The 19,949-nt window shown below is 39.6% G+C and overlaps 1 protein-coding gene across 2 annotated transcripts in view; it reads left to right on the top strand.

Annotated features, from left to right (window-relative positions):
- The window catches only part of DNAJC13 (DnaJ heat shock protein family (Hsp40) member C13), a 111,519-nt gene that overhangs the window by 29,090 nt on the left and 62,480 nt on the right, over positions 1 to 19,949 (top strand). For both annotated transcript variants that reach the window (XR_014176804.1, XM_081971066.1), the window contains exons 13-25: positions 3,382 to 3,481; positions 4,064 to 4,171; positions 5,401 to 5,556; positions 7,339 to 7,395; positions 7,968 to 8,089; positions 10,220 to 10,295; positions 14,206 to 14,301; positions 14,463 to 14,606; positions 15,560 to 15,574; positions 17,285 to 17,367; positions 17,451 to 17,604; positions 18,240 to 18,343; positions 18,431 to 18,590. Coding sequence is in view for 1 of the 2 variants with exons in the window: in XM_081971066.1 (XP_081827192.1) it covers positions 3,382 to 3,481; positions 4,064 to 4,171; positions 5,401 to 5,556; positions 7,339 to 7,395; positions 7,968 to 8,089; positions 10,220 to 10,295; positions 14,206 to 14,301; positions 14,463 to 14,606; positions 15,560 to 15,574; positions 17,285 to 17,367; positions 17,451 to 17,604; positions 18,240 to 18,343; positions 18,431 to 18,590 (1,375 nt within the window). In the remaining variant the exon portion in view is untranslated. The remainder of the gene's footprint in view (positions 1 to 3,381; positions 3,482 to 4,063; positions 4,172 to 5,400; positions 5,557 to 7,338; positions 7,396 to 7,967; positions 8,090 to 10,219; positions 10,296 to 14,205; positions 14,302 to 14,462; positions 14,607 to 15,559; positions 15,575 to 17,284; positions 17,368 to 17,450; positions 17,605 to 18,239; positions 18,344 to 18,430; positions 18,591 to 19,949) is intronic.

Raw genomic sequence — 19,949 nt, 5'->3', positions numbered from 1 at the left:
GGATATCAGAGCTGGAGGCTCTCTCAGTGAGAGAGGACCTCTGTGCTTTTCATCCCAACACAGTCGTGCTGAGACTTGACCCCACCTTCATTCCCAAAGTTAACTCATATTTTCAGAGGGCATAGGAGAATGTTCTCCCGGATTTTTGTCCCAATCCCACTCATGATAGGGAAAAATCCTGGCATAAGTTGGATGTGCGGAGGACTCTCCATATCTACATCAAGCGGATTGCACTAGGAGGACAGAGGCATTGTTTGTCTTGTTCCAGCCATCTGCAGTGGGTTCTAGAGTGTCACCTTCCACCATTGGGCATTGGTTGCAAGCTTGTATTGCCTGGACCTAAGAGGCTTAGGGTAAACCTGTACCTCAGGGGAACACGGCACATTCAACTAGGAGCACTACTAATACGGCAGCGTGGAACACTCAAGCCCCAATTGGGGACAGTTGCAGGGCGGCTACATGGGCTTCTCCATCGCCCTTCATAAAGCACTATCGGTTGGATGCCTTTGCATCTGCCTAGGCATCTTTTGGCCGAAGGGTGCTTCAAAGAATACATAATCCATTGGGAACTACGGACCAGTGAGTCATCCTAGGGACTGCCGCTTTGGTATGTCCCACTTCTGGATCGTCCTGCGCCATCAGCTGGAGAAGGAATGTTGGTCCTATCTGAACATTCTTAGCGTGGTGCAGGACAGTCCAGTTCCTGTTAGTTAGGTCCATAGTCCACTGGGCTGGGTGAGCTGCGGGGCAGGGGCTGCTCTTCTTTTGTTTCCTAGTTGGAGCTGCATCTTCGTCAGAATTGGAGCCAAGAAAGAAGGGGCTAGAGGCGTGGCTTTAACTATGACTCAGTCTCTTGGGTAGATAAAGATGTAACATCCCACTTCTGGACTGTCCTGCGCCACGCTGAAAAGAACGTTCAGGTAGGAGCAACGTTCCTTTTCATCAGTAGGTGGCACCTCTGCTCTAAGTTCAGCATTAAATGAAGCAAAGTTAGAACAGCTGATTGAGAGAAAAAAAAACATCAATTTTTCTTTATACTATTTATTTCAGTATTCGGACAGTATTATCTGCAAATTAAATCACTTTCACAATACTACAAGTTCCAGTCCAATCTTTCTATATTTTGAAACTTCATAGCCTTCCATTAAAATTTGTTTCTCTTTTGGGTCTGTAATCTATCTGCATGTGTTAACTCACTGCTTTCTCAGCGTTTTGGAGAGTATTTTTAAAAAATTCTTTTATTTGGGTTTAAGGCTCTAATATAGAAGTTGAAAATCATCTCAACCAGTTCCAATCCTCTGTTCACGAACTGCTCCAAGCTCATAATCTTCTTGTCCCAGTCTGGCCATAATTGCCAGAATTTCTGCAGCTGATCAGGAATGTTTCATTGGCTATTGACAAATAGTCTGTCCTATCTTCACCACCCCTCTAGGGTGGCTTTGGCCCCTTAGGGTCTCCTGGCAAGCAGGTATTGGCTAGATTTTGCGGAGCCCTCCTAGCCCACTGCAACACCAATCAGTCAATCTCTTGTTCACATATCTTTTATACACACACCCCGACGCATGCGCGCGCACACACACACACATATTTGCTGACGCTTTATTTAAACCAGTGGTTCCCAACCCTTTTTTGGCCATGCCCCACCTAAGCATAGTTAAAATCCTGGTGTCCTGTCCGTCCGTCCCCCGTGACATATAATTCTTACTTTACTCAAAAAGTGAACTTTACTCACATGGAGGAAGCCTAAAAGGACATTAACTTGGTTTAAACAAGGTTCAAATTGCCCCCATTAAAAATCAAATTGCCCCCCTGTGGAGTGTGCGCCCCACATTGGGAACCACTGATTTAAACTTAATGAGTATATGAGTGATTGCACGATCTCTGTAGATACTAACCAATTTCGTTGTATTTAAGTACAATGACAATAAAGATTATACTTATACTTATGCCATATGTCAGAGGTCCCCAACCCTTGGTCCGTAGACTGGTATTAGTGGTTCATTGGGAACCGCACAAGCGGCGGGTGAGCATGCAAAGCTCCATTTGCACAAATAACAAACCATCTCCATTTTGCACATTAAATCATTCTACCACCACCACCACACCCCGGGCAGCCGCTGATAGTTGGTGGAGCCAGAAAGATCGGGGACTGCTGCCATATGCTAAATAAGTAGAGTTGATTCTGGTCTTTAAATTATTAATCTTTAATATTTTGTTGAAAGTATTATATAGTCCTGTTGGATTGATCCCCTTAACTATAGTAGATAATTTTGACTCCATCTGTTAAAAAAAATTCAAAAAACTATTTCTAGGAAATCACTTTCTGTAGCTTTTCCTGGAACTTTTTGCCATTATGCTTAGAGCAATTTTGAAACAGGAATTCTAGATGTACAAGGCAAGTTGGATTATGATGCTTGTCCCTGCGATGTATTTATTGGCAGCCAGTTTTTAAAATACAAATAGACTAGTTATTTGGATAAGATCTTTGTTTTGATCAGTTTATATTGTCTTGTTCTAACAGTGTCTCCACAGCATTATTGGAAGGAAATACAGGAAATCCTGTAACTAATTATAGTACTCCTGTAATATAAATGGAAAATGCAACTCACATTCTGTTAGTTCAAAGTAACTTTTGTTTACAATTGATTTCTCCTCTTCTATCTAAATGCCCAGGACATTTTGATTTATTCTACTAAAATTATCTATTCAAAGAATTCTGTGCCAATGTTGCCAACTTTTGTTATACTGCTTATAACCATGATGGCAAACCTATAGCACGCGGGCACCCAAGCTATTGCCCAGCTCAGCTCCACCATGCATATGTGCATGCCTCTCGCCGGCCAGCTGATTTTTGGGACTGCTGCACATGCGGGAGGTGTATGCACATGCACGAAGGGATTGGGGTTGCACATTTCCCCGCAACCTGTTTTTGGTCCCAGGAGGCTTCAGGGAGGCCTGTTAGACCCAGAATAGGGCGCAGTGGGGTGGTCGCGCATGCATGCGCGGAGGGTGGGAAGAGCATGGGGTCGCGCATGCATGCATAGGGGTCGAGGTGCATGGTGTGTGTGTGTCATGTGCACATTGCATTATGGGTGAGGGCACATTTTTGACACGTGAGGACAAAAAGATTAGCCATCACTGGCCTATAAACTCCAGCTTAGTATGAACTAATTGCTAATCGATATGCAATGTTTTTTCTATGGCAATATTCTTTTTCCTTTCCTTTGAGCTATTATCTATCTGCCTTCAGTTTAATGTTATGTTGTTAGAGCTTTTCACTTAAGCTGAACTGAACATTTCAAATTAATGGAATTGTTTAATTTTGAGTTTTAATGCTGATTGGGATAATTTATGTAATACATTGCCTTATTGTTTTGAAAGATTTCGAGAGCGCCTGGGTGTAAAGGTAGTAAAGGCTCTTAAAAGAAACAATGATGGAGTTACCCATGCTTCGATTGATATGCTTTGTGCCCTGATGTGTGTAAGTACTTATGTATAGTAGAATATTTGTGATCAAATTTAGAGGCAGTGATTCTTAAAATGAAGGGGTTTATAAAATGCTGAACTGGATTCAATTGTATTGTTTCATCTGGACAATCTAATACACGATTTAAATAGCTTTTACCAATTTAATTTCCTTTACATGTAATTCATATAAAATTAATAGATGTTCAAGTCAGTATGGATGGACTTTGGAGAAACTACTTAGATCATTATGATTTAACCTACAAAGGGGGTAATTTTAAGAAAAGAAGTATTTGCTTTTTTCAATTAAGCCGAGGGTTTCTTTTTGTGGACCCAGCTAGGAAGAAAAAAACTAAAGGAATTTCAGGAAGTTGGCATTGTTTTTAAATGACTTCACTGACATCTTGTGCTAATTGTAATGGAAAGATTTTAAATTAAAATTGCTATGCAAGATGGATTCATGCCTGTATTACATCATTTCAATATTATATTTGTTTTATAAAATTATTAGAGACTTGATATGTTTCCATTTTTATCATTTTTATATTATAATTCACATAATTATAGCTTTATAGTAATGATATATTTTTATCCATAGCCTATGCATGATGACTATGACTTGAGGCAAGAACAGTTAAACAAGGCATCACTTCTTTCTTCAAAGAAATTCTTGGAAAACTTGTTGGAGAAATTTAATTCCCATGTGGTCAGTGTTTTACATCACTCAAATATTTAGAAATTATGTGTATGAGATATGCAGTAAAAGGTCTCTTTAATTAGATAGCTCAGAAATTTGAAGAGTTTCAGTTAATTTTTAGAAGGGGCAAGATGCTACATATTGATTTTATGGTTCTATTGTGTTACAATTATGTCTGCAGTTATATTTGAAAAATCAGATTATAAGTAAATTGTGTAGTGTCCATAAGCATCAAGAATCTATAAACTCTTCTTTTGGGTAGCCCTTTGTTCTGTATGACTTTATATTTTAAATGCTATCTAAATTAAAAAATAATAAGCTAGCATATTACTAAGTAAAAACAGCTAGCATAAATTGTTCTGAGAGAGATGTGCATACAAGAATTCAACTTCTTACTTAATTTTATTGAATAACTGCATATGTAATCATAAACTGTTTTGGTGTTATCCAGGCTGAAGTATCTTATAAATAAATTGATGTGTGACTTCAAGATTTGTTTTAGGGGTTCCCACCTTATCCCCTCTGAATACACTTCTGCTAAAATGTGTTTTCTAATTAATATCTGTTAATACAACCATTTTGTGACTAGATAAACTTCCCTATTGTTATTTTCTGAGCATACCAACAGTATATGTTCAGCATTAGAAATGTGCCTATCTGAAAAGCTTACTTGTCTGTTTTTTAAAAATTCTGAGGTAATTGAAATCAAATACCTAATGAGATATCACCTAGTACTGTGGTTGTATAGCGTAAGGTGAATATAGTTGTTGAAAACAAAGAAGTGACTGCAATCACTGCAGATTATTTTGTGATATTTTTTTGAAAATTAACCATAATATCCTATGGACTTTAATCCTTTTTGAACATAAATTATGTCCAGCAAGGACAATAGCTTGTGCATAAAAATTGGACATAATTTAACAGTATAAATGAAGTAATTTCGTTTCACAGACAATTTTAATAAGTTTATTTATTCTTTTTAATGACCTGTGCTGCCTCATTGGAATGTGTTTTTGCAGTTACATATGCATGCAGCTTATGCCTACAAAAGTTTTATTGGAAAGAGAGAAATTTCCAGAATCAGAAGCGGTAGTTTTATTCTGCCTGCTGTTCCTTTGGAGTTAAAGTGATAGTCTTATATTCAGCTCATCTTCCTTTGAAGTAAAAAAAAAATAGTTCATGAGTATTTGACTTTTTTCTGTAAAATCTTTTTAAATGAATACATTTTTCATTTCTAGGAATATGGAACAGGTGCCCTAGTTATTAGTTCGCTTCTGGACTTCCTTACTTTTGCACTTTGTGCTCCTTATAGTGAAACAACAGAAGGGCAGCAGTTTGATATGTTATTAGAGATGGTTGCATCTAATGGAAGAACCCTCTTCAAGCTCTTTCAGGTTAATATGGTGTTAAGGAACAATTCAGAAATCATTTAATTTTGTTCCCTTTGTTAATTGTACATTTTTATATGAATTGAACTTTTTAATTTGATTATATCAAACTAACAAAGAAAAGTATGCATGCAAAGGTGTTAATATCATGTAACTTTATGACTTGGGGCTGGGTTATTTGAGGGAGTGTCTCTCTCTTCCCAGTTGTTTCTCCCTCTCCAATCTGCTCAACGTAGCATTCTTCAGATCCTGACTGGTCATGCCGGTCAGCGGGGCCTACATGTATCTTTTCTTCTATAGCATCTCCCTTAAGTAATCTTTTCTTTCTGGAGATCAGAATGGCCCTGACCTTGCTGGGTTTTTGTGAATCCATAAAGAACTGGCTCTCTGCTCAGTGCTTGGGGCCCCAAGTATGTAAGAGAGATGTTTTGCAGTTAATTTTTGGCTGTGATGTACTTTTGTGTTTGTGTTATTTTAATTATTTCTAATTTTAAAACTTTGTTCTCTGACCAGAATCACCTGGTGAGATTGACAACCTTATAAATTAACTAATTAATGCTTCAGAATGAATATTGTAAAGAGGGAAAATAATATTGTAAATGGAATGTATAACTTACATATATTTGCATTATATTTTAAAGAAAATATAAAAATCTGATTTCTTGCTGAAAATCGGGTAGATTTCCCTTTCCAGCATTGATCATTCTTGTATCCATCTCCTATGTGGATCCACAATTTCTGGTTTTTTAATGGATTTACTCTCCCCATCCCAATTTGCTATGAAATAATTTAAAATTGACACAAGAAAATGTCATCTATTCTTTATTCCATGACTCAACATATCCTTGTAAATATTTCATGTTAAACATAGAAAAATAATTTCTCATTATTTAAAGCAGTCCATCCTGTCCAGATTTATAAGAGCAGGCCACTCAAATGGTTGTATAAATAAATAATACAACTTTTCCTATCAACAATCAAGTCTGAAGAAGGTAACCGGTTTTAAGAACAACTAATATGATATAATATGATATATTATATACAGTGGTGGGTTCCTGCCGGATCGCACCGGATCGCGCGCGCTCCCTTTCAGCGCTCCACCTGGCTCGCGCGCTCCCTTCCAGCGCTACACCTGGCTCGCGCGCTCCCTTTCAGCGCTACACCTGGCTCGCGCGCTCCCTTCCGGCGCTAAAGCCGGAAGTACAGTTTTGCCCGGCCCTGGCGAAGCAACGACGCCTGCCTGCGCTCCACCAGCTCGGCTGGGAACGGAGATGTTTCCTCAGCGGAGCGGGGCGCCTGAAAAGTCTTTTCAGGCGCTCCGCTCCGCTGAGGAAACATCTCCGTTCCCAGCCGAGCTGGTGGAGCGCAGGCAGGCGTCGTTGCTTCGCCAGGGGCGGGGCAAGACTGTACTTCCGGCTTTAGCGCCGGAAGGGAGCGCGCGAGCCAGGTGTAGCGCTGAAAGGGAGCGTGCGAGCCAGGTGGAGCGCTGAAAGGGAGCGTGCGAGCCAGGTGGAGCGCTGAAAGGGAGCGCGCGCGATCCGGTGCGATCCAGCAGGAACCCACCACTGATTATATACCATAATATGATTTTGCCACACTGGGATTGTTAAGCCCTTGGAATCTAAATTAAATAGGAGCTGATCTGCTATAGAACTTGAAGGCTCTCAATTGCAGTCCTATAAAACTGTTTATCACTTAATGACAGTCACACACATACCCCTCATAGTTTTAGATTTAACAATTCACTATATCTCTGCTATATTGCTGTCTTATGCATTATTTTCACAGCATCCTTCCATGGCCATTGTGAAAGGAGCTGGACTGGTTATGAAGGCAATAATAGAAGTAAGGCTTGTTTTAAAAGTTTTATTTAAAAAAACAGGGTACATTTGAGTGGTAAATAACTTGTATAAAATAAACATATGAAGAAATATGATGAATTTTCTGAAATATTTTCTTCCATGATAATTATAATTCTTTATATTGCTATTTTTTTCTTATAGGGACGTTTTTGACTACAGGTGAATTTCAGCTGTTAAAACCTTTGTATGGCAATATTTGTGAAAATATAAATACACAATATTAATGGAATCAATTAGGCATTGCAACAAATAACATTACCCTTTATGGTCTTACTATATTTCAGGAAATGTCTTGAATTATTTTGTAAACTTCAGTATGATGATAAAAGTATTCCTTTTTCCAAGGCTACTTTTATATTTTTAAAGATGAAATAATTATACCAGTTACATTCAGATTTGCTTCAAATGCTTCTTGTCACAGAAGAAATAATAACAAAGTATTGATATGAGCAATTAGCTTTTAATATTAACAGTGTTATATGTGCAGGTAGTTACTTCTAGTTCTAAAAACTGCAAAATAATTGTTTTTTAAATTTTATTCAATTTTTCCCAAAGGAGGGAGATAAAGAAATAGCAACTAAAATGCAAGAACTTGCTCTCAGTGAAGGTGCCTTACCTCGCCACTTGCATAGCGCTATGTTTACTATAAGCACAGATCAAAGGATGCGTACCAATAGGTGAGTCCAGACTTAAATTACCTGTTTAAATGCTCTAAGACAGTGATGGCTAACCTTTTTACCATTGCGTGCCAAAAGTGCGGGGAGCATGGGGGGTGGTCATGTACATGTGTGCCCACACCATAATTCTATGTGCCCTCCCCCTGCACATGCGCGCATGACACCACCAACCACCCCCACTCCCTGCTTTTGGCACGCGATGGCATGGTGGACCCGTTTTTCACTCTCCCCATGCTCCAGATAATTTCTAGGAGCCTGAGGAGGGCAAAAACAGCATCCCCTGGCCCCCCCCCGGCCGACTGGCCCATTTTCCGATTTGCATGTTGGGCCGTTTTTCGCCCTCCGACAAGAGAAAAACAGCCCAATTAACAAACTGGAAGTCAGTTTCAGGGAAGCTGAATATCTCAGGGGTTGCCACAATATCTCAGGGGTTGCCACAAAGAAGAGGGAGTCAAACTATTCTCCAAGGCACCTGAGGGTAGAACAAGAAGCAATGGGTGGAAACTAATCAAGGAGAGAAGCAACTTAGAACTGAGGAGAAATTTCCTGACAGAACAATTAATCAGTGGAACAGCTTGCCTCCAGAAGTTGTGAATGCCCCAACACTGGAAGTCTTTAAAAAGATGTTGGATAGCCATCTGTCTGAAACGGTATAGGGTTTCCTGCCTAGGCAGGGGGTTGGACTAGAAGACCTCCAAGGTCCCTTCCAACTCTACTATTGTATTATTGTATTGTATTAAGCCTCCAGAAGGCGAAAAACAACCAAAAATGAAAGCTGAAATTAGCTGGCCAGCACGCGCGCACATGCTGGAGCTGACAGGGCAACACTTTGCGTGCCCTAAGAAATGGCTCTTCATGCCACCTGTGACAAGTGTGCCATAGGTTCGCCATCACGGCTCTAAGGCCTTTGGTGCAGTGATCTTTGTCTTTTATACTGAAACTGATTGCTGCAGAAGAACTATATGCTGAAAGAATATGCATTCAATACTCTGCTGTTTCTTCCCAGTTGTTTGTTTGATTTATACCTCACCTTTATTTTATACAACTCAAGACAGTATCTATAATGCTTCCTATATTCTCCACAGAAACAACCTATCATGTAGCTTGGATTGGGAGTGAGCAATATCACCTAGCCAGTTTCTGAATTTGAGAGAGGATTAGTATTTATACCCTCCTAGTTTTAGCAGTTAATCATTACATTAAATGATTATAATTATTTCTACTACAGTATTGAATACAGTCCTCAACTTGCAAACACAATTGAGCCCAAAATTTCTGTTGTTAAGCAAGATACTAAATGAATTTTACCCCAATTTATCTTTTTTGCCATGGTTAAGGAAATCACAGCACTTGTTAAGTTAATAATACTGTGTTAAGTGAATCTGGGTTCACCATTGACTTTGCTTATAAGAATGTTGTAAAATATGATCACATGATCCTGTCATAAATACATGCCAGTTGCCAAGTGTCTGCATTTGATCACGTGGCCATGGGGATTCTGCAATGGTTGTAAGGATGAAAAATGGTCACGTCACTTTTTCAGCATCATTGTAACTTCTAAAGGTCACAAAATGAATTGTTGTAAATTGAAGACCACCTATACTGTCTGGATTGTTTTTCAATTGGTACTTGCCTTTGGTAGTAATTTCCCACAGTGATCTATCTTCCTTTCTTTTTGGCTTGGGGTTGTTCTTCCTTTATGTTGATATCACTATCAGTAGTATTATCTTCTTATTAAATTAAACAATTTCTACTACTACTACAATTTAACTTACATACAGAGTTCACAGAAGCTGCATTCTTTTAAACTGGGGACTTAATCATCCTGCCAAATACCTGTCCTATTTTTATTTCTCGTAAAACACTTGAAACATCATTTTGGAAGTTGATAGATTGAAAGTTGTTGTAATGTGTAATGGTAGTAAGTTGCCTTTTAACATTGATTGGGTTTTTTAAAATACAATGTTTACTGAATCACAAGGCTTTAGAATGAGGTAATTTACACAGCAGTTTTAATTTGGAAGATAATTGAAGATTCTGAATAGTTACTGAGTAATAGTACTGTTGGAAGACTGTTGTCTTTGAACTTCATTTTTTTCTAATAAAATGTTTTTCCACTTTAATTCTTAGACAGCTGAGTAGACATCTAGTGGGTCTTTGGACAGCTGAAAATACAACTGCTTTGAACTTACTGAAACGTATCTTGGTAAGTGAAAATGTTTCTCGAGAAAGCTTTTTTATTTATGACGCTTCAGCTGTTTCTCAGCAATAGACATTTTAAACAGCTTTATGAAAAGTATTCTAGTAGAAACTTTTGTTACATATTTTTAGATTGGTAAAGGTGGGACAGTACAATACTGGTGGGTTTGCAGGAAAAGCAACTCACATCCGGGAGGCAAGAGCGATTCACAATGACGCAGGATTGCATTGTGGCTCCGTGTTGTAATGGGGTCCAGGAAGAGGGGGGCCAAACTCCCCAATTGTGAAGCAATTGTGCTAAATTTCACTGTGCTGCGCAAGGTGCTGCAAGAGTAGTGGGCAGACCATGGAGGCAGCAACAGCAAATGTACCACAATGAAGGTGGACTGATGTTTCAGCAAGTTTATGGACGCTTACTGTGTTTCCCCGAAAATGCGACAGGCCACGAAATATGGCCTAGGGCTTATTAAAAGGGAGGGGTTATTATTTTTGGGTTGCTGGGTGGCTGCTCCCTTGCGACTGGGTTCCTGAAGAGCTGGGCCCAGCCTCAGGGTCGAATGGCTGTGTTGCGCTATCACAGCAGCAATACAGCAGCCATGAGGTGACCAATCTCGCGAGCAGCCGCCTGGCAACCCCCCTTTCCAGCCGGGTACAGCGCCGTGGACCGACCTAGCAGTACCAAGCAACGCAAGCGCCTGTTCGCCGCCCTCCGCCTCCCACGGCTCGGTGCCTTCAGAATGCCCCGAGATGAGTGAATGGGGCTCTGCATGGCTGGAGAGGAGGGTTGCGCAGCGTCTTTTCCGCTCCCCACTCGCACAAAGGGCATCTCCGCTGCTGGCACCGCCCGCTGCCTGTTTTTTTTTTTAAAGCACAGAGGACGGATGCCGCTCTGGGAATACGCTCTATGTTTGTGGGCTGCAGATCGTACAATAGAGTGTACTCCCAGAGCGGCATCCATCCTCTGTGCTTTCAAAAAAATCCCAAGCGGCGGGCAGCAGCGGAGGTGCCTTTCGCGTGAGCAGGGAGCGGAAAAACCACTGCGCAACCCTCCTCTCCAGCCATGCAGAGCCCCATTCACTCACCTAGGGGCATTCCGAAGACACCAAACCACAGGAGGCGAAGGGCGGCAAACAGGTGCTCGTGTTGCTTGGTGCCTTCCGGGTACTGCTAGGTTGGTCAGCGGCGCTGTACCTGCCTGGAAAGGGGGGTTGCCGAGTGGCTGCTCGCAAGCTTGGTAACCTCATGGCTGCTGCATTGCTGCTGCGACAGCGCAACACAGCCATTCGACCCTGAGGCTGTGCCTGGCTCTTTGGGAGTCTGCTCACAAGAGAGCAGCTGCCCAGCAACCCTCCCTCTTCAGCTGGGCACAGCACCGCTGACCGACCTAGCGGTACCCCGAAAGCACCAAGCAACGCAAGCGCCTTTGCCCCCACCTCGTTCCCGTGGCTAGGCGCCTTCGGGACACTGCTAGGTTGGTGAGCGGTGCTCTGCCTAGCCGGAGGAGGGGTTGTCCAGGGGGCTTATTTTTGGGGGTGGGCTTATATTTTTGCCCACGCGAAAAATGTGGCAAGGCTTTAGTTTCAGGACAGGTTGTATTTTCGAGGAAACACGGTAGTACCTGCACTAAGGTTCTGGCCATCACCACTGCTGCGACAGTGTGACAGCTCTTTCATCCCTCTGCCACGACAGGGAGCCATAGCAGAGGGATGAAAGACCCCCAATGCATTTCTGTAGATGCAGGTTGCTGACACCCAGCCTAGAAGATATCTTACATATGAACAAACACTTCTGCAGTACTATAACTGTAGATTTTCAAATAGCAAATCATTGCACTAACACAGTGCTTCTCAATTATTTTCTGTCATGCCCCCCCTAGGAAGAAGAAAACATTTCGCGCCCCCCCCCCCCGCGCGACTGTAAATAGTATAATTTGTCTATAAAATTGTTATAAGTACACCTCTGCATAACATAGCACACCGGTCTTTCCTCGTCTCCCACCGTAGTCACATGCTTTCTTTCCTCTTTCCCTCTTACTTGTCTATCCTTCCTTCCACCCTCCCTTCCTCCTTCCCTTCCTTCCTGCCTCCCTTCCAGTTCCCTCCTTCCTCTTTCCCCCTGCCTGCCTGCCTTCTTTCCTCTTTCCCTATCCTCCTATCCTTCCTTTCTCCCTCCCTCCTTCCCTGCCTCCCTTCCAGTTCCATTCTTCCCTCCTTCCTTCTGCCTCCTTCCTGCCTGCTTGCCTTCTTTCCTCTTTCCCTCTTGCTTGTCTATCCTTCCTTCCACCCTCCCTTCCTCCTTCCCTTCCTTCCTGCCTCCCTTCCAGTTCCCTCCTTCCTCTTTCCCCCTGCCTGCCTGCCTTCTTTCCTCTTTCCCTATCCTCCTATCCTTCCTTTCTCCCTCCCTCCTTCCCTGCCTCCCTTCCAGTTCCATTCTTCCCTCCTTCCTTCTGCCTCCTTCCTGCCTGCTTGCCTTCTTTCCTCTTTCCCTCTTGCTTGTCTATCCTTACTCCCTCCTCCCTTTCTTCCCTCCCTCCCTGCCAGCAGCTCCTCCAGCATCCCAGCTGGAAGCAGCAGCACAACAGTCGCCGTTACCAGGGGCGAAGGGGTGGCGGTGGCAAGATCGGGCGACCGCCGCCCCTTTGTCCCTTCCCCAACAGCGGCTGTTGCGCTTCCGCTTCCAGACGGAATGCTGGCGGTGGAGCTGCTGGCGGGGAGGCGAGCTACCTGCATAAAGACGCCGCCGAGGGCATGGCAGAATATATCCCGGCTTGAAGTGGCAGCGCTGGGGACTGCTCAGAGACTCATCAGAGCCGCGGGCTGGAGCTGTGCAAAAAGTCTGCTTGGGCTGGTGGGGGGGAGAGGGAGGGAAGCCTGGGACAGCCATGCTTCCCTCCCTCCCACCCCCGCCCGAGCAGGCTTCTTGCACAGCTCCAGCCCGCGGCTCCAATGAAAATCCACAGTCCGAAGTGCTGCCACTTCCAGGCGGGATATATTATGCCTCGCCCACGCCGCCGCCGTTGCACCCAGATAGAAAGGGAGCCTTCGCGCCCCCCTTTACGGAGCCTCGCGCCCCCCCCAGGGGGGGCGCCCCACTATTTGAGAACCGCTGCACTAACAGAAGCTTTTCCATGTTTCAACAAAATTCATGTTAGGCAGAGCAGAAATAGTTTTCAGTTTGAAAGATGCCTCTGAATTGTATTATGAATGTGGATTTAGTAGCAGAGCTTTTTCCAAAAGAATTTTATAATTTATTTCTCAAACATGAGACCTATGCCCCTACTGTTTGCCCAATCTTTTAAACTTTGAGAATTCTCATAGATGGGTTTTTAAAAAACAAAAACAAAAAAAAATGGTAGCATAACCAAGGCATAATTAGGCATAACTAAGCCCCATATAGCTTTTTTATTCTTGACCATTTCTAGTAGCTCTATTTATTTATTTTATTTTATTTGTTGCATTTATTTTGTCGCCTATTTGCACATAGCGACTCAAGGCAGCTTACAGGATATAAAACATAATTTAAAACAACAAAATAATGAAAAAGGATCAAATAAATTAATATAATAAAATAAAATCGCCCCAGCAACAGCAGATCATATGAGTATTGATAATGTTGAAATGTTTTTAGAGAATGTAAGATATATACACATGGAAATCCCTACCTATGGAAAAACATTTTGTGGTAGTGATGACTCTGTGATGCATGGAAAATGAGATAACTTAATAAAATGGCACTAAAACATCTGATTACAAATAATAGTTGAATAAAATAAAGATGTATATTATGGGTATCAAATAGTAATTGATGCTTAAATTTGTAGAAAATTATAACAAATCTTGAATTAATTATAAGTTTTGATAAGTAATGTAATTGCATTTGATGCTTTTTGTTCATCATTTGTATGTATGTGGCTTTAGCCATCAGGTTTACTTGCTTACTTGGACAGTAATGACCCTGTTCCAGAAAAGGACTGGGACCGGATGCATATTAGGGATAACTTAAAAATTGCAAATGTAAGTATGAAATGTTCCTCTTTAATTGTTTTACTGTATACCTGATTTAAAATATCACGGCTTTAAGTGAAGGTAAAAATGATTTAGTTCAATTTTCATTATTTCTGTGGATAATTGATTTCTATAAATTAATTTTGGTGATTGATGAACTTTCTCTATAGGATCAGTATGGGAAGCCTAATAAAGTGCCAGAATGGCAACGACTTGCAGGAAAAGCTGCTAAAGGGGTTGAAAAATTTGCTAAAGAAAAGGTGGATTTGGTTTTGATGCACTGGCGAGACAAAATGGGAATAGCACAAAAAGAGGTATAATACTATTATTTTTTGTTCATGTTAATATGATTTCTTTCCGTTTCAGTTGTTTCTCTAGATGTGCTTGGTTGTGTTCATTTTGAATGTATTATCAATATATTCTTATCTACAGAAAAATTGAAGATAGTTTTTTCTATTAAAGATGATGCCTAATCAAGCCTAATATTTGGGAAATTGGTATTTAAGATAACTGCTGTTTATAAAGGTGAAATATAAGTTTAAGGGAACACCTGTATAATTTGAGTAGTTAATATATTTAGGTGTATGAAAATATCTCTGTATGACAAATTTGTCTTAGAATTTGCTTTCCTTCCATTCTTCTGCTTACTTATATATTTATGTACCTGTTTACTGCATATAATTGTTTATGGGTTTTTATGTTACATGGTTGTGATCTGATTTACACTCTGTTCTTAGCCATAATGTGATTTATGTTTTGGCTGAATAGTCTGTAAGTAAACCACAGTTTTTTCTGAAGAGGAAGTTGTACAAGATACTAATCCAAAAACAAACTAACTTCAGTATGGATTAATGTACTAAATATATGATGTTTGATGTTGACATAATAGAAATAGATAGACGCATTGTAAGTAGTCTTATTATCCATTTGGTTCAGAGTACTAGATACATCAATTTATGAAATTACGAATATAACTAACATATATTATGTAATTTCAATTGTGGCCACACATAAGGTTCTAGGCTCTTTTTTGTCATTAAATGACATTACAGTTTCCAATGGTAATGTTTTCTATTACTTGAACATCCCCTCCCACTAGCAGTATGGTTAGTAGAAGTTGGGGGTGTGATCTAAGGTTCTCAGCCCATACTGCTATTATATACAAATACCTTATTTGTAGGAGGTTGTTCTAAAATATTAAAACCTTTGAGAGGCATTTCTGTTAAACATAAATTTTGTTTTTCTTTTATTTCCCAAATACAACCAGGATAGAAACAATATGGTGAGTCTTTATTCTTTTCTGCAAACTGCCTTGAATTAGCTTAGTGTATTGTATAAAATTGATTAAAACTATTGCTTAATAGTTAAGTTTGGCTTATTATTGATGTTTCAGCTCTATAAAAATATAGAAGTTTTCATTGCTAACATTTCTATTTTGGTATTCTTCTCCAAATTGATTGCCTTATATTTCAAGTTATTTTCATAAACATTGTAAAGAAGTTGCTTTCTCACACATCATGTAACAACATAGTTAAGTGGTTTTATACCATACTTTGCAGTGAATTGTTAAGAGTCCATAAAAATGAAAAAGAAGCTATAGGTACAGACTACAACTGGGATCAGAGCTTCCTTTGTAAGTTGATGTGATCATAAAGCAAATCATCACATGATCAGACCCAATTTTGCAACCATTTTTACTTTGGCCATTAAGCAAATAAATGTGGTTGTTAAGTGAAGCATGGACTCATTAAGTGAATCAAACAGTTGTAAATGAATCTGGTTTCCTCAACTGATGTTGCTTGTCAGAAGGTAGCTGGGAAGGTTACAGATTGTGATCTCATGACTGCCAGATATTACAACCATTGTTAATGGGATCTGGTTTCCAAGCATCTGAATTGCTAAAAGTCTGTAGAGATTCTCAGTCATCCAGATCATGGTTGTCCCAAAGGTGCTTTTTCAGGAGGCAACTGGGCTTTCTTGTTTTTTTTATTTTGAAGACGTTTTACTTCTCATCCAAAAAGTTTTTTCAGCTCTGACAGGACAATGAGGAATGGAAGGATTTATATTCCTTTCAGACAGCTGGTCATTTGCATCCTTTTAGAGGGTCGTTGAAGCACTTGGAAGTTTATCTATGTCTTCAGGGTCACTTAGGTAGTGCTCCTGGTTCCTGTAGTTTGCAATCTTTTCCTTTGGAAATCCATTCCTACTCCCACATCATTCAAGGGTTGTTCATCCCAAACTGTATAGCTAAAAGTCTGTAGAGATTTTCAGTCATTCAGGTCATGGTTGTCTCAAAGGTGCTTTTTCAGGAGGCAACTGGACTTTTTGTTTTTTCTTTTGAAGATATTTCACTTCTCATCTATAGAAGCTGAAGAAGCTTCTTGGATTGCAGACTACAGGAACCAGTAACACTACTCAGGTGATCCTAAAGACACAGATAAACCTTCAAGTGCTTCAACGACCCTCTAAAAGGATGTAGATTACCAGCTTCCTGCAAGGAATATAAATCCTTCCATTCCCCACTGTCCTTTCAGAGCTGAAGAAGCTTCATGGATGAGAAGCGAAAGTCTTCAAAAGACAAAACAAGAAAGTACAGTTGCCTTCTGAAAAAGCACCTTTGGGATAAACATCTGAATTGTGATCACATGACTGGGGAGTGTGTGACAAGCGTAACTTCAAAGATGTCACTTTTGCTAAGGCCATTGTTGGTTTAAACTATCATTAAACAAACAGGTTGTAAATCAAGGCTGTCTGTAGTGCAAAACAGAAATAATTGAGGCCATATTTGCCTCGTTTCTTAATTTTAATAAAATTGATCCATATTGATATGATGGCCTTACTGCTTTAGATGGGGGGAAATGTACCTATTATTTTTGAGAAAGCTTCTACTTTTCAAAAAAGGAAAGCTTTGTATTTCCATGAAATGTATGAACTCATTTCACTGTATGTTCAGTTATTTTCTGGACATAATTTGATTGACTTTATTTTGTAGAACCTCAATCAGAAGCCAGTAATACTGAGGAAACGAAGGCAAAGGATAAAAATACAAGCCAACTGGGATCTCTTTTATTACCGGTAAATTCAGAAAGAAATGTTGTGCCTCTTTATCATTTTTTAAAATTATCATTTAAAATCTGTTTCTTACACTGTTTGCATAGATTTCTCCAAGATCACGCTAGATCCAATTTGATCTGGAATTTCAAAACAAGGGAAGAATTAAGAGATTCCTTAGAGACTGAAATGCGGGCATTTCAGATTGACAGAGAACTTGGCAGCACCAATGTCATTTCCTGGAATCACCATGAATTTGAAGTATGTCTTCATCTGATATTTATCCCATGAAATTAGAAACTTAGATTATTTTGTATCTAAACATCTTGCCATTTCTAAACTATTAGTACATAAAATTCTGATTAAAATTATTTACATAGATATAAATCAGAGCTCTTTCTATTTAAAAAAAATCCTATTTGAATTATAATCATTGGGAGTATTATAAAAGTAAGAAAATTTAGCCTATCAAGTTAAGCCCCATATGCCCCAGTCCTGGTTATCTATGGAATTGTCCAGTGGCTTCTGCTGATACACTATGATTATGATTCAGATTCTTTCCATCGTAAGTGATGTACAGGGTCCAAAAAGTAAAGCTTCTCTGTTGCTTCCTCACTTATTAGAAATTGTCTGCCTCTTGAGATCAGAGTACCCTCTGGTATAGTTTAAAGAAAGTCATGGAAGCTGCTCTTTAAAAAAAAAAGACATAAGAGCATACCTGATAAATTAGAACTCTCGTCTTTACCTATGGTTTGCATATTTTTATACATACATATGAGAATGTTTCTTACAAACAACCTCAATTTTGTACAAAAAAATTCTGAGATTTTATATTAATTTCATTTCTCATCCATAGACATTGTATTAGAACCTTCTCTATTTTCTCTTTGTAAAAGGTGAAATATGAATGCTTGTCAGAAGAAATTAAAATAGGGGATTATTATTTGAGATTGCTTTTAGAAGAAGATGAGAGTGAGGAAAGTGAAGCAATAAAAAAATCGTAAGTTGTTATTTTCTTAACACTAAGAGTTGCATTTAAGATGTAAAGACTAAGTCTTAAACCATTCTTTATCCTTTTTCTTGACAGATATGAATTTTTCAATGAGTTGTATCATCGTTTTCTGCTCACTCCTAAAATAAATATGAAATGTCTCTGCTTACAAGCCCTGGCTATTGTATATGGTAGATGCTATGAGGAGATAGGTCCATTTGGTGATACTAAATACATTGTAGGGATGTTGGAAAGAGTAAGTATTTCCTAAATTATTGCACAATTTTGAAAAGTAGGTAGTAAATGTAATTTATTAATGTCTCTCTCCAAATTTGGCTAGCAAGCAGCTAAGATTTGTCTTTGAATATTTTTCATGAGAATATAAATCAATATTATTTACTGAATTCCTCTAGCATAGACATTACTAGAACTGATGTTTTTATAGTATCTGTTCCTGTGTTTCAAAGGCATTAAAATACGTTAGATAATCATGAATTGTAGTCAATAAAGCCAAGTCGAAAAATACATTTTGTAGATTTTGCCATAATCATAATAACATTTTTCTGAATCCCTCCCTTGAAAGATATTTCAACTTCAACATTATCTAGTTTTGGGGCATCACATTTTTGGATGACATGTGACACATGCAGGCAGGCAAAGAGGCATATGTATGTAGGAAGAACTGTCATTGTCATTTGAATTTGCTGGTTTTAATAGTTAGGGTTCTGTGGAACTCTTTATATATGTGCTTTGTCATTACTGTTCTCAGTATCCCTGTTCCCACAACCTTATTTGGATTAGTAAGATTTATGTACTGTGGGATTTACCAAAGAAGTGTCACTAGACTAAATTAATTAACATTTATTTTATCTTAAACGGTCATGCATAGAGTTAATTGATTCCTTGCAGGCAGTTGTGCTATAAGAAATCCTAAATATAATCAGTTTACCTATACTGCATTCTCCTTCAAATAAACAAACGAATGGGAAGAAAAACAGCTGAAAAATCCCTCCCATGACAATTTGTTCCAAAGACTTGGTAGCATACCTCCCATAAATTGCCTGGAATGGCCAAACCACTCTATTGACTGACTGCTAGAACAATGAGAATCTAGCTGATTAGTGGCCATACTGTGAAACTTTGTACATGCTCTCTAGGAAAAAGAATTCATGGGATACTAGATATGTACTGGAGGAAATAAGCAGAGCTATGTGTTTTCCAGGAAATGATATTTGCTTTAACTGGTGTGATATTGTGATTGCTTTAACCATTGATTAGAAGCTTTAATTGGGTTGATGACTTGCCTTATTGTGTTTGTTGTAGAAACAAGGCTATTATTTCCAAAAGTCATAGTATTTTCATTATTTTCAGTCTTTGGAGATTGCAAGATAATGATATTTAAGTGTGTTGCTAATGATGCATTAAAGCAGAGGTGTCAAACTCAAGGTCCGTAGGCTGGATCCAGCCCACGTGGTCAGATCTGGCCTGCAGTGCTGTCCTGGTCTACCCAATGCAAAGAGGAAAGGTTGTGCCAGCAGTATGGGGAGTGGCGTGAAACTGGCCATGCCCACCCAGTTGGCCATGCTCACCCAGTCAGCCACGCCCCTGAGATCAA

Source organism: Natrix helvetica (assembly GCF_964273705.1).
Source record: "Natrix helvetica genome assembly, chromosome: Z".
In the NCBI taxonomy this organism is placed as follows: domain Eukaryota; kingdom Metazoa; phylum Chordata; class Lepidosauria; order Squamata; family Natricidae; genus Natrix; species Natrix helvetica.
This window is presented reverse-complemented; position numbering and strand designations above follow the sequence as displayed.